Source organism: Castor canadensis, chromosome 6 (assembly GCF_047511655.1).
Source record: "Castor canadensis chromosome 6, mCasCan1.hap1v2, whole genome shotgun sequence".
Classification (NCBI taxonomy): Eukaryota; Metazoa; Chordata; class Mammalia; order Rodentia; family Castoridae; genus Castor; species Castor canadensis.
In genome coordinates this window covers 23864052-23878194 of record NC_133391.1, presented here as the reverse complement: position 1 = coordinate 23878194, position 14143 = coordinate 23864052, and the positions used below count along the sequence as shown (strand labels likewise).

General features: G+C 41.6%; 1 protein-coding gene across 38 annotated transcripts in view; it reads left to right on the top strand.

Moving 5' to 3' along the window:
• Plekha5 (pleckstrin homology domain containing A5) overlaps window positions 1–14143 on the top strand; it is a 201834-nt gene that overhangs the window by 173047 nt on the left and 14644 nt on the right. For 13 of the 38 annotated variants that reach the window (XM_074075943.1, XM_074075942.1, XM_074075941.1 and 10 more), the window contains 8 exons: window positions 389–424; window positions 934–996; window positions 1880–1960; window positions 2094–2243; window positions 7720–7821; window positions 11340–11451; window positions 12394–12440; window positions 13195–13383. In XM_074075943.1, coding sequence (XP_073932044.1) covers window positions 389–424; window positions 934–996; window positions 1880–1960; window positions 2094–2243; window positions 7720–7821; window positions 11340–11451; window positions 12394–12440; window positions 13195–13383 — 780 coding nt within the window. The remainder of the gene's footprint in view (window positions 1–388; window positions 425–933; window positions 997–1879; window positions 1961–2093; window positions 2244–7719; window positions 7822–11339; window positions 11452–12393; window positions 12441–13194; window positions 13384–14143) is intronic. The other 25 variants (XM_074075963.1, XM_074075939.1, XM_074075940.1 and 22 more) reach the window with 4 other exon arrangements.

The following is a 14143-nucleotide window of genomic DNA, read 5'->3' as shown; positions in this document are numbered from 1 at the left end:
AGTGAAGTAAGACCTACAGAGGCTCTCACATCGCATAGTTGATTGAGATGCCTGGTGTAATCTTGGTAAGCACATCAGAAGTGAAGAGGCTACAGAAGTGATGTGTAAATACACTGAAAAGTAATTCCTTCCAGGGCTGGGGGTGTAGCATAGTGGTAGAGTGCTTGCCTGTCGTGCATGGCCCAGGGTTCTATCCCCAGCACAGCAGAAACAGTAATGAATAAGAATTGCTTGTACCATATTAATACAATTGGTATCAACCAACAGCTATAAAGTTTCTATGAAATTTGACCGTTATGAGTTTATAATGTAGCCTTTCAGTTTTATGAGGTTCCAAATAATTTCCTCTTTTCAATTAAACCCATCCTTTTCCTCCATTATCTTTTAGTTCTTAAGACAGAAGAACAAGATAAGTTTATACTGTGTATGTGTGTTTTATATTATGTATATGTATACGATGTTACAGGCTTTGTTAAGAAAGTTGTACTGAGATGTGTTCGCATTCCAGTGTACACGTAGGCAGTGTGGTTATGTGTATGCCTTAAGGACAGTCCTAACTGTTGAACTATGCTTGATTTGAGTACTTTATTCAGTACAGTTGCTATGAATGTATCGGTCCATTTTTCATTAAAGTAACATTTGTCTTCAAGATGGAAAATGTAAGGTGCCGTATTAATTTTGTTTGGCCGGCTTATTGTTTGAGAAGCTTCAGTTTACATCATTCTGATGTGTCTTGCATATTGCATCATTGTAAAGCATTTTTCTACTTTTGTAATGGTCTGTGTTTAATTAAACTTCTAAAAGTTTAAGGTCATTAAAATCCTCCTTGTCATATTGTTATATAGCTGATATAAATTTAAAGTATTAACTATAGACTAAGCAGATTTCTTAAACATGACTTTTAAAGTTGCAATGTGGCATTTTTTCTTGTAGCTGTCACAAGATGAATGTAGAGGCACAATGTACAAATACAGACCTGAAGAAGTAGATACTGACGTAAGTATGATACCTGTTGTCAGTGCTGATAAAGCTTTGTCCATGTTTTTTTTTGAGACATTAGGAGAAGTGGTGTATTACCCTGTTGAAATCAGAGTCACTTCTCAGATTCTCAGCATTTAAAAGTAGGATAGTACCAAGAACCCCAAAGAATAAAACTAGGGCCAGGGATGCAGCTTGATGGTAGAGCACTTTTTCCTACCATGCATGAGGCTCTGGGTTCCACCCTCAGGGAGAAAGATGACTGATAGACAGACAGACAAACAGACTGACTGACTGACCATGTACCAAGCCACTTGTCTGTAGGCCCAGCTCCTGAGAGGCTGAGGTGGGAGGATCACATGAACCCAGGAGTTCAAGACCAGCCTGGGCAGCATAGCACGACCCCATCTAAATTAATATCAAAAGGGATTTTTCTGTGACTGGAGGTGTGGCTTAGGTAGTAAAGCACCTGCCTAAGCAAGTGTGCATCCCTGAGTTGAAACCCCAGAACTGCCAAAAAAAAGATTTTTCTCCACAAGCAATGTTTTTCTTTTATTGCATTGAAGGAAGGACTTGGCCCATCTAATAGACTCTAGGGGAAAACTCTTAACTATACTGAATTATTAGAACTGGAGTCCTAGACTGCTTAATCACTAAGGACATTTTGAGCCGTGTAAGTTAAGTATAGCTGGAATGTTTTTCATCAAATTTTGTATGCATATTACTTTTTAAGTATATTTCATCTTTATAGGCTGTGTACTCATTTTAATGGCTCTGACTGAAATAAAAAAAAGACCTAATTATGTATTATGCAGCTGTTCTAAATGGCCACCTACCCCAATTTACAGTAAAAATTTAAAAACTGCTAACAAAATACTTCTCCCCTCTCCTCCCCACCCAGGCCAAGCTCAGCCGCCTGTGTGAGCAAGACAAAGTGGTACACGCCCTGGAAGAGAGGCTGCAGCAGCTCCACAAGGAGAAAGTAGGACAATTAGGTTCCTTCCCTACACCTGATGCTGATGCTGCTTTCTATGTCATCAGGACACTGATGAGGAAAGTAAGCAGTGTTCCTTCAGTGGGACAGAATACTAAGGGTGTTCTTTTCATTGCAATAGTACACACTCGAGCAGGCTTTGCTGTCAGCCAGCCAGGAGATAGAAATGAATGCCGCTAACCCGGCAGCCATCCAGACAGTGGTACTACAGAGGGACGACCTGCAGAACGGACTGCTGAGCACCTGTCGGGAGCTCTCTCGAGCCACTGCTGTAAGTACATTTTTTTCTCCTACTAAAAGTCACTGAAAACCTCAGCACTCAGGAGACCAAAGCGGGAGGATCTCGAATTGAAGGTCAGCCTGGACTATAGAGGAAGCCCCTGTCTAAAAAGGAAAAAGAAAAAAAAAAAAAAATCACGGAAAATTACACAGTTCTTTTTTCCTTTCTCACTGTTTATAATTAGGCAGTCTTTAGGATTATTCTTTATTATTATAGCAAGAAATATTAGCCAAGCATGGTGGTGCACATCTGTAATCCCAATATTTGTGTTTAGGAGAATAAAAATGAAGGGTGATCTTTATTTCTGTAAGTAGTAGACATTTTGTTCTTTATGAAATGGGCTTTTACAGAGCAGATAAGTATTTTCTATGTCTTACGCAAATAAAAATCCTTGAATGTTTAAATGTTCATAGTGTTAAGAAAAATATTTTGTGAATTTTAGAGGATTTAGGGTAATTTGGGGATGCTGGTAATCGGATCAAACAGGCATGTCAATAAAAGTTTAAAGAAACCAGTGGTGCCTCTCAGAGCTGCTGTGTGGTCTGAGTTCTGATGATAGGTTTGAGTAAGAAGTTTAATTGGCAGGATCTTTTAACCTTTAGTTGCGTGACTTTTTATGTGTCTCTTGGGATTACCAAATCGCCAAGTCCTGGTTAGAGTTTATAAATTGTTTTATGGGCTTTGGCAGTCTGTTTTAACCCTGTGATATTGTCCTCTTTACACATTTGTGAACGCCTCACCAAGCAGCCCCTTGAGGAAGGGCTCACAGAAGCCACCTTGTTACGGAAAACTGGACCTCCCATGGCCGTGTAGTGGGGAGGTCCACAGACAGCACAGCCTGACTAAGGGGTCTTTCCAAACTTTCAGGGTAGCAGAATCTACGTGGCCTGCCTTCTGAACACCAACGTAACGTTCCAAATATTGTTTGAGTTGTTTTTTGTTTGTTTGGCGGCACTGGGGTTTGAACTCAGGGCCTCACCCTTGCCAGGCAGGCATTCTTACCACTTGAGCAACTCAGCCAGCCCTTGAGTTGTTTTTTTTAACTTACTTTTAAAGGAATATACCTTGGTTTTAAGTAAATGACAACCTGGTTTTTGTGATTCTAAAGTATCTTACATTTGTTTTTGGTTTTTGTTTGTTTTTTTGAGATCGAGAGTCTCACTATATAGCCCAGGCTGACCTCAAATTTGTAATCGTCCTTCCTCAGCTTCCCAAAGTGCTGGGATTATAAGTATGTGGCACTGTCTTATATTTCTCTTCCCGTTTTTGAAATACTACTATTTCCATTATCTCAGTTGACTTTCTTAATTATGCTTTGGTATTTATAGACTTAAAAAATTATATGCCCTTTCCATTGTGAACCGTGTAGCATTTATCCGTGTTGGTTTAGCATCCAACACGGATGCAGCTCTGTAGGAACATGCATTAAAAATTCGATGACTGATGACCTGAATCACTTACACAAGGTGACAGAGCTAATAAATAATAGGCCTAGAACTCTGATCCCAGTCTCATCATCATAGGCCTGAAGACAAGGGTCTATGTGGACTTTTACGATACAGTCATAGAGGAAATATTAACTGTAAGAAAGTACTCACAGCTGGGCTCCAGTGACGCAATCCTGTAATCCCAGCTGCTTGGAAAGATGAAATTAGGAACATGGAGGCTCAAAGGCAGCCCAGGCAAATAGTTCTCAAAACCCCATCTCCAAAATAGCCAGAGCAGTATGGTTCAAGTGGCAGAGAGCCTTCTTTGTAAGCATGAAGCTTACAGGATAAAGCACCGTGACCTGCAGCTCAAGGGATGAGAATACAGGGGACATGTTTGGAGACGCATTCAACAGAACTAACTGCTGACTGGAGGACAAGACCCTTGTAGACCCTTGTAGAGGACAGACATTGTGACAATAGAAAGAGAGAAGGGAGTAAATGTCAATGCCAAGATAACAAAAACTCAAGTCAAATCAAAATGGCGGCTGTACTGACTTTGAGTTGGAAACAAATGACTTAATTTGTTCTTGAAATTCCAATTTTAGAAAGGTTTTTCCTTTACCAGCTGGATTTAGTACCCTAAATCTCATCCAGAGACTTAGAACTTATTCCACCCAAAGGTTAACTACAGCCCTTGGAGGAAGTTTATTAAAAATGTCTTGATAGAAGCTATGCTGTCTGAATGCCCTCTTCCTGGTTGTTGCCCTCTATATCCACTCTCCTGGTTTCTTTTTCCTTGCCTTCAGCATTGATCAGTGGCCATGACAAATGCTCTGAATGTGTTCCTCTAAGACATGTCTTCCCACATATAACGCAAATGATTATTTGTGTCTTTATGGTAACTTACTTATATTTGGGACTTCATGCTGCAAACGCTGGTGTGTGCACACTTTCTGGGCATACGGCTGGCACTCGAGAGTGCTGACTAGGTTTACTTACACTGACTGAGTCCCAAAGGGTTCCCGTGATTCTTTCACAGTTAGTTCGTTGAGATCCAAGCCCCGGGCACAGAGGTACAACATTTGAGCTTCTGCAGATCAGAGCCTCAGTTTTGAGGACGGCCACTCCTCACCTGGCAGGCCACGAGAGCACATAGACCAGGATGCGCGTGGGTTAAGCCAGAGGCAGCTTCCCCTGAGTGTTTGCTTGCTCCTGATGTCACAGCTCCTGTCCTATGCCCACCCCTCAATGGTATTCACGCCTGGTGCCTTTGGATCGCTCCTGTCTCCACTTCTTATTTAAAAGGTTGTACTAATAGTCAGATATATCTTCAAACCAGTTTTTAAGGTGTCACTGTTGCAGTTTGGATCTGAAAACAGAGCTTGAGATGTAAACCGGGCTCTTTGAGAGCTGATTTGGGAGATGATTGCAGAAAGAAGAAATGAGGGTGTGAGGAGGAGACAGGAAAGAAGAAAAGCCAGTAAACATAGTGCTGCTGAGCGGTTACCACGACGCACAATGGGGCTTCCTTTCCCTGTGAGGGCATGAGCAGAACACCGAAGAATCACCCACTAAGGAGTGGGAAGCTGGGGGTCCATCGCCCTGGGATCCTTCATTCCCTGGCACTTCTGCAAGGCAGTAGGGCAGGGAGCTCCACAATCAGCGGCTCCATCACCACTGGGAAGTCACATCTGTCTCTGTAAATGTGAGAGGAAGTGTATGTGTGACTTACGACAACTCAGGGAGCAGATAGAGCTGGTGTTACTCATGTCACAGATGAGGAACCAGAGGCTCAGAGAATGAACCACTGATAATAGCAGCTATGTGTATTGATACCTCTCCCGTGAATTATCTGGGTCGGAATTTAGAAGAACCCTGTGCAAAACAATGGGAAGAGCTTCTCCATTTCATTCTTGTTTTTAGCACCTCCACCCACAGGTGAAGAAGCTGAGGTTTGTGGAGATTGAGTGATTTGTGGAGGTGACATAAGGAATGAGGAAGACAATCGGTGTCTAGCCAAGGACGTTTAATTTAATTTGCTCTATCTGTTCAGCTTCACTGTCTGGTTTTGTAACTTCAATCTTCTGCTATTTAGGATTAAATCTCAATTTTTCTCACTTAAAAGTCAAAAATTAAGGTGTAGTTTAGTGGTAGACCACTTGCCTAGCATGCACAAGACCCTGAGTTTGATCTACAGCACCACACAAAAAAATCTAAAATTAGTGGCTCAATAAGGGATTTCAGGGGCTGGTAGAGTGGCTGAAGCCATAGAACCCCTGCCTAGCAGCACAAGGACCTGAGTCCAAACCCCAGAACCACCAAATAAATAAACAAAAGAATGTCTGGCATCAGAAAGCAAGTACAGTAAGTTAGGTTATGATAGTACACGTGTATAATTTCAGCACTCAGGAGTTTGAACCCAGCCTGGGCTATATACCAAGACCCTTTCAGAAAAAAAAGGCAGATTGGGGAGGCTGGGTGCCAGTGGCTCACGCAGGTAATCCTAACTGCTTGGGAGGCTGAGCTCGGGAGGATTACAGTTTAAGGCCAGCCTGGGCAAAAAGTTTGTGAGACCTCATATCCAAAGTAACCAGAGCAAAATGGACAATATATATGTAGACATACATACATACATACACACACACACACGTATTTGTGAGTTACTGCTCCTTTTTAATTGCCTAAGTGTACATATATACATTTGGCCAGAAAAAAAGGTTTTGTTTTGTCTTGTTTTTGGCACATTATGATTTGAACTCAGGGCCTTGAGCTTGCTAACCAGGTGTTCTTATTGCTTGAACAACTCCACCAGCCCAAAAAAGTTGTTCTTAACGTTTTTAACATTGTACTGGTATAAGCCATTATTTTTTATTTTGTTGGCAGTACTAGGGTTTGAACTCAGGGCTCCACTCTTGCTAGGCCAGCATTCTATGACTTGAGCCATGCCTCCAGCAAATTGTTAATGAAAACTGGGCACCAGTGAGTCACACCTGTAATCCCAGCTACTAGAGAGGCAGAGATGGGAGAATCTCCCTTAAAGCCAGCCTATCTCAAAATACCCAGCATTAAAAAAAAAAGGCTGATGGAGTGGCTCAAGTGGTAGAATGTGTGCCTAGCAAGTGTGAGGCACTGCTGCCCAAAAAAAACAAAAAAGAAGAACCAAACATTTCTGAGATTTTATTTTCTGGGGTGATTTTCCTTTTTCCAAAGGGCAAAAGTCTAGGCAGGTAGTTTCTATACTGAGTCTCTATGAGAAGATTCACTGAACTGTTCATATAATAGCAAAATTAATTTGTTGTGTTGCATTATTGTGCATTATTCTAAGTTACAGAAAATCCAATACACTAACATATAGAAAATTTACTGTTTTTATTCATGGAAAACTTATTTCTAATTTTTATTATCGTGTATTAGTTATACTGGGGGATTTCATTTATCTTACAGGGCATCTTAATTGGATTTACCCTTCATCATTCTCCCTCATTATTCATGGAAAACTTTTAATCAGAGCAAATAGGAATATTTTATTTATACTTCTTCTGCATTTAAGGAAATTACCTTCAATAAATTACCACATTGCTAAGCTATTTCCTCAAAATAATACTCTTTAAATGATAGGCATACATATTTTGATACCATGAAGGAATAAAAAATAGTTCAGGTGAGTTTTGTTTTATTTTAGTTAACAGGAACACAGTGTAAATACTTAAGTTGCCCAGTAAATTCTTTTTCTAAGTAGATTTTATTAGGCTCTATTCATGACACAGGAGGGTTTCGTAGTGACAGTTCGGGCTGCACTTACATTGTACATTAGTTACATTGCCCCACCATCTCTCCCCTTTAGTCCCCTCCCCGCCGAATTTAAAGCAGTTGCAGGAGGTTTTCTAGTTCTGTTTCACACAGGTCTATTGAACTGAATAAAAAGAAGACAGGAAAGAAGGTGAGCTTTCTTTGGCCACTGTAAACGACACCACTTTCTCAAGGCTAGCAGTGCTGTGTGCGTGATAACGGTGACAGCCATCTTCCCTCTGCTTCAGGAGCTGGAACGGGCCTGGAGAGAGTGCGACAAGTTGGAGTGCGAGGTCACCATCACCCGGGACCAGATGCAGGAGCAGCTGGGCCGGCTGGGTGAGGTTCAGGTATGGTCCGAGCTCTTTCTATAGATTTTGACTGTTTCATCAGCCGCCCGCAACCGTCTGTGCCCCCGAGTACTTGTCAGTGACAAGAGTCTTCCTGTCGCAGCAACCGCTCCCTCTGTGGGTCACCTGGGGAGCCTTGAGGTGTTCTCTGCTGCTCCATAACTGCCTTAGCTCAGTCAGCAGTGCCTAGAAGTTTGGCTTCAGACTCTGACAAGTCCATCTGTGTCACTTGATTTTGTTTTTGAGACAGTTTTCAAATGTAGTCCAGACTGGCCTCAAACTGGAGCTCCTCCTGCTTCAACCTCCAGAGTGCTGGGATTACAGGTGTGCACCACAATGCCCAGTGAGTTACATGAATATTTATCATATAATATTTATTTTTAATTTTTAAAAATTGTCCTGATCCATTCTGTACTAAATACCAGTCTTTTTGCCAGACTGTATTTAACCTTGTGTCTTGACTGGCATGTTATTAGAATGGGGAAATGATTCATTCAGTATAAACAACCCTGTTTATACATATATACATACACATATATATACATATATGTTTAAAAATATAATAAATGTCATTTTATACTTACAATCCTATGTAAATATGATAATCTGCATTGGAACAGAAAAATCAGTACAACAAATAAAAGGTAAGTAAGAAGCCAGACAGAGTGGTGCACACCTGTAATCCAGGTGTGCTGAGGAGGCTAAGGCCCAAAGTTCATAAGTTTGTGCCCAGCCTGGGCAATTTTTCGAGACCCTATCTCAAAATAAAACAGGAGTGGGGATGGTGTACCTCAGTGGTGAAGCACTTGCCTGGCATATGTGAGCCCTGGGTTCATCCCTAGTTCTGCACACCCTCCCCCCCAAAAAAAAGATACTAAAAGTCACAAGAGTTAAGATATTCCCGGGGGGTGAGGGGGGCAGCCTTGGTGTTGCAGGCCTGTAATCCCACTTCTGAAGAGCCTGAGGCAGAGACCTTGTCTCTAAATAAACAAAATAAGTAAAGAACTAGAAGGCACACTGAATGTAGCATTGTACGTTTAACCTTAGACGGGTTACATAGCAGCTCTGTCTCATTTTTCACAAGAATAAAAAGAAAATGATAGTACTTCCTCCTGTATTAGGTTATTATAAGGACTAAATGTGTTGATACTTTTGAAACACTTAGGATAGAATAAAGTCACAGAAAACACTTCATAAGCATTTGTTAAATGAGCCAATGTAACACAGAACCACAGTATTTAATGTGGACAGGAAGAAATGGTCGACTGGGGCAAGAATGCAGGCGAGAGCTTATAGCAAGACAAAGACAGATTATAATCGGAGGTGCTGGAGTGCAAGCTTCCTGGACTCCCTTACTGTGCCCTCATATCAGAGGTGAACTTCAAGTGCATGACACACCTGCCCACTGCCCATGAAAGGCAAAGAAGCTGGGCACAGAGGTGTAATCTCAGCACTCTGTAGGCTGAGACTGGAGGATCAGAAGTTTGAGGTCAGCCTAGACTGTATAGGAAGATTCTGTCTCAATCCTCCCCACCAAAAAAAAATAAAAATAAAAATAGGAAATGCAGGCTGAGGACAGACTTCTCGAACACATCCCGAAATATGCTGTCCACAGGTCAGGGGCGAGAGGGAGAAGGACTGCTAAAGATGTTTGGCTTTACTGAGCTGGGCACGGTGGTCCCCAGTGACAAACAACCAGGGTTCTGTGCCTCAGAGGACTTTCTAGCATACTGATGAAATAAATACTGTATTCTGTTACCTGTACACTGAGTATCAAAAATGATACCTGGTGAGAGAAAGGGTTTTTCTGTATAACGTGACTTTGTTTCAGTTTTAGGGTTTGGGTTTTGGTAGGATTTGGGGGGTCATTTTGCTTCTAGTTTTTATTTTGGTTTCGGTGCTGCAGACTGAGCCAGGTCCTTGCCTCACACATACTAACTGACCTACCCTCAACCCCCTGTTTATGGAAGTTTTTTTATTTTTTATTTTTTATTTTTTGATGGCACTGGCGCTTGAACTGAGGGCCTCACACTTGCCAGGCTGGTGCTCTTACTGCTCGAGCCACTCCACCAGCCCTAATGCCGTTTTAAAAACAAAGTTACATTCCTAAAAAGTGTATTCTTACTATCTTACTTTTCTGTGAGACTCATATCATATCATTCTAGTAGAACCTTAGTGAGTGAAAACAGTGCAATTTTATTCTGGTCACTTGGTATGTTTAGCCTAAAGACATGACGTGTGTATTAAAATTTTAAAAAGTAAATATTTGAGTTCCAAGATTGAAATTCTGTCCTGTAGACACAGTTGTTTAATCCTGTCGGACAAACTTATCTGAGCGTATTTCCTTGGTGGCCTTCTTACGTTCTAAGACCTAAGAAGTGGTATAGCACCCCTCCCATCCTCAGTGATGTGTCCAGAAACTCAGTGAATGCCTGAAACTGCTAATATTCCAAACCCCATATGCAATGTTGTTGTTTTTATGGGGGATGGGGTGCTGAGGGTTAAACCTAGAGTCTTTGGAATGCTGAGTCAGAGCTGTACCCCTGCTACACCACCATTCAGACATACATTCCCATGATAGTGTTTATTATAGGATTGGGCACAGTACAAGGTTAGCAACAATAACTAATAATCAAGTAGAATGAAGGCCTGGCTGGTGGTGCAGGCCTGTGGTCCCAGCTGCTCAGGAGGTGGAGGTAGGAGAACTGTGGCTTGAGGATAGCCCCAGTGCTAGTACCAGATCCTATCTGAAAAACAAACTAGAAGCAAGGGCTGGGTGTGGTTCAAGTGGTAGAGTGCCTGCCTAGTCAGCGCAGTGCCCTGAGTTCAAATTCCAGTACCTCCAGAATAAATCAAAATACAATAAACGGCTGGAGATGGAGCTCAATGACAAAGGTTGCCTACTGTGCACAAGGCCTGTGTTCAACACCCAGTACAAGAAAAGAAAGAAAAACATGATACCTATTCTTGCAATCTTCCATTTAACATTTTCAGAGCACAGTTAATTGTGGGCATCTGAAACCACAGCAGGTGGAAGTGCACAGGAGGGAGGGCTACTGTACTTCCTTTCACTCGGGATTAGTGAGTTTCTATTTCCCATTTGAAGTCCCTCCTCATATGGATGCTTTCCTGGGATGGTGACTTGTGCCAGTCTGAAAAGTTAAATGCTCTCTTTCTCTGCTTTGTCCTTCGTCTTTGCCATGGGAGTCACACAATTAGGAGAGTCAGATACATCATGCTAAGTGTTCTGTCTGTGTGCATCTGTGTGTGTCTGTCTTGTCTATCCATCTGTGTGTGTGTGTGTGTGTGTGTGTGTGTGTGTGTGTGTGTGTGTGTCGCTGGGGGTCAGATTCAGGCTAGGCAAGTGCCCTACCACTGAGCTACGTTCCCCAGCCTGTACTGGGGATCAAAATGGTAAATATTCCTAAACTAATCCACTGCAGTCCTCGTGTATGGACGTGACTAGTGGCGCTCACAGCTTTCCTCTCTCTCGTGCGGCCTGTGGGCTTTGCTGACAGACCGAGTCTGCAGGGATCCAGCGCGCACAGATCCAGAAGGAGCTGTGGAGGATCCAGGACGTCATGGAGGGGCTGAGCCAGCACAAGCAGCACAGAGGCGTCTCGGAGGCGGGTGAGCTGCCTACACGGGATGGCTCACGGCACTGAGTCCTTCTGTTGTTTAAGTGGCTTCTGTCACATCAGAAAACAAGCACTGTGTCATGTTGAGTCAGTGCACAAGTTTGTAAAGTAAAAGGTTCTGCCAGCCACCACCACACAGAAATAAGCGTTTTCTCCTGCAGCTTCTCATGGGGGAGAGAGTTCCTACTGCACCTTCTTTGAGCATGTGGATTCGTTATGTGGGGTTGTGTAGGGCTCAAGCGGTAGATTGCCTAAGCACAGGCCCTGACTTCAAATCCCAGTGCTTCACTTATCTGTCTGTTTCCAGTTGGTGGACATGTACTTTGTTTCCAGGACTTTGTTTTGTTTTGTTTTTTAACTGTCAGTAAGCTATGCTATAGGGAACATTACTATTCATATAACTGAACACACCAGCTGATGACTACAGACTCTAACAAGGGAGAAATAAGCACATATTTCCCATTGGGATGGCTGTAGCCAAATTGCCCACCTAAAAGTTTATATCATATTATCCTTATACCAGCTATGTTTGAGAAAATCCATTTCCCATAGATTTTTTTTTAATCATATTATTGTTGTACTTGGGGTTCAAAGTGATATTTATAAAATCTCTTACAATATATCCTAGTTGAATTCACCCTCCATCATTCTCCTTTTCCCCATAGTTTTATTTAACCTAAATGTTTTGGTTTGTATGGCTCACGTGGTAGAACACCTGCCTAAAAAGTGAAAGCTCTGCATGAGCTGGGCATGGCAGCACTCAGGAGGCTGAGGCAGGAGGATCATAAGGCTGAGGCCAGTGTGGGCTATATAGTGAGACTGTCTCAAAAAACACAAAGATAAGTAAATGAAATAAGTGAAGTGAAATCATTCTTTGTGTAGATTTAGAATGTGTGTTTAGTTTAAGTAATGTTTTCTAATATTTTTCCAACAGGTATGGCTGGATCAAAGCCTTTCTCAACAGTTAAGTACAAAAGTGAGGTATGTTTGGATTTTTTTCTAACTATAAGTTATTTTAAACGTTTAACACATGAAATTAGGCATAATTCATGTTTTATAACAGAAGTGTTTTTAACTATATTGAAATCATTTTAGTCTTGACGTTTATTGGTTCAGCAATTTGGTGCTTCTAACATTTTTCTTCCCTTAAAGCAAAATTTTAAAAAGTCACAATTTTTCATCTATGTTAGAACTTTAACTCATACTTTTTCTGAGCAATTTGACTATTTATCATGGTTTCTTCTAATGGGTACAGTTTGTAGGATAATTGATAGATAAGTTGGTTCTGTGTGATGCATGATGGATGCAGAGAAATTATAACTACAAAGAGATACTGTCAACCTAATGAAAGACTCTGTGGTCTTGAATTTTGTAGACAAGCCAATCAAAGAGAAATGTTTTTATTTTTCTTAGAAATTACAAAAAAAATAGCAATATTGGTAAAGGAATCTTTTCCTTCTCTTTTTAAAGCAAAATGCTGTAGTTTCACGCAGCAGACTGCTTTGGTGAGCTTCAGTGAGCCAGCTTGTGTGTTGTGATAAAACCAGAGGCAACTGTATTTAAACCCACTGCTGGCTATCATAAAAATTGGGGCTTTCACTTTTCAATGGTACTTTTTGCTTGGCAGTGTCCCTTTACATATGATAGATTTAAGTTCATGCACCTGTGCAAAGAATTGAGATGTGCTTAACTCAATCTGCTTGTCTAAATAAGGTGACTGTTCTACAATCTTTAGGAAGAGGAAGTAGTCCCACCTCGTCCTCCACTTCCTCGGTCCTATGACTTTACAGAGCAGCCTCCCATAGTCCCCCCTCTGCCCAGTGACAGCAGCTCCTTGCTCTGTTATAGCAGGGGCCCAGTGCATCTGCCTGAAGAGAAGAAGGTGCCCCAAGTTCAAGGACATCCAAGAAATGGATCTCACTGTGTAAGTGGCTGCCATGGCCACCAGAAGCTCAGTTCTGAAGACTGGTTTATTTCATAGTCAAGCTCATTTTTGTTACCCCCCCCGCCCCGCCCCGTGTAGCCAGTGCTTTTTGTTTACATATGACTTTGTCATTCATGCTTTTCCTGCTTCTGTTTGGTCATTCTCACATTTTAATGTTTCATAATTTCACTTTTTTTTTCATAAAGTCGTTACTTTGCACTTGTTGACTGGGCCACATTTTAAATATGCCATTTCAGGATATTCAAGGCAAAATCGAGTCTTACAAGAAAGAAGGGAGAAAGGAAAGGGTGTTTGCTGGGAATGGCCAAGTGGACGATACATTAATTCGCTGTAGGAAAGCCACTTGGAGGTGTGACACTGCTGTGTAATGATGTCACCCCTGGGAACCAGAAATGAGAGGTTTAGCACAAAGCAGGTCAGCGTGAAATGTAGTAAGCAACAGGAAAAGAGTAACAAAACCAGACTGAGCCGATTTTGAGAAAATTAAAAGCTCTCGGGCAAGAACTTAGTGTGGGATGGCTCTTTCATCTCCTTCTAAATGAAAATTTATTGAGCTATGTGATTATTTTTAGATCTTAGTTACCCGGATAACAATGTGACTTCAGAGGCCTGAGGGTATAGCTCAGTAGTACAATGTTTGCAAGGCTCAATCCCAGCACAAAAGAAAAAAAAAAAAGTAACTTTGTTCCTAAGAAAGTGTGACTTTTTCTTAATTTTAAAGCAATAAACTTTACTAGTT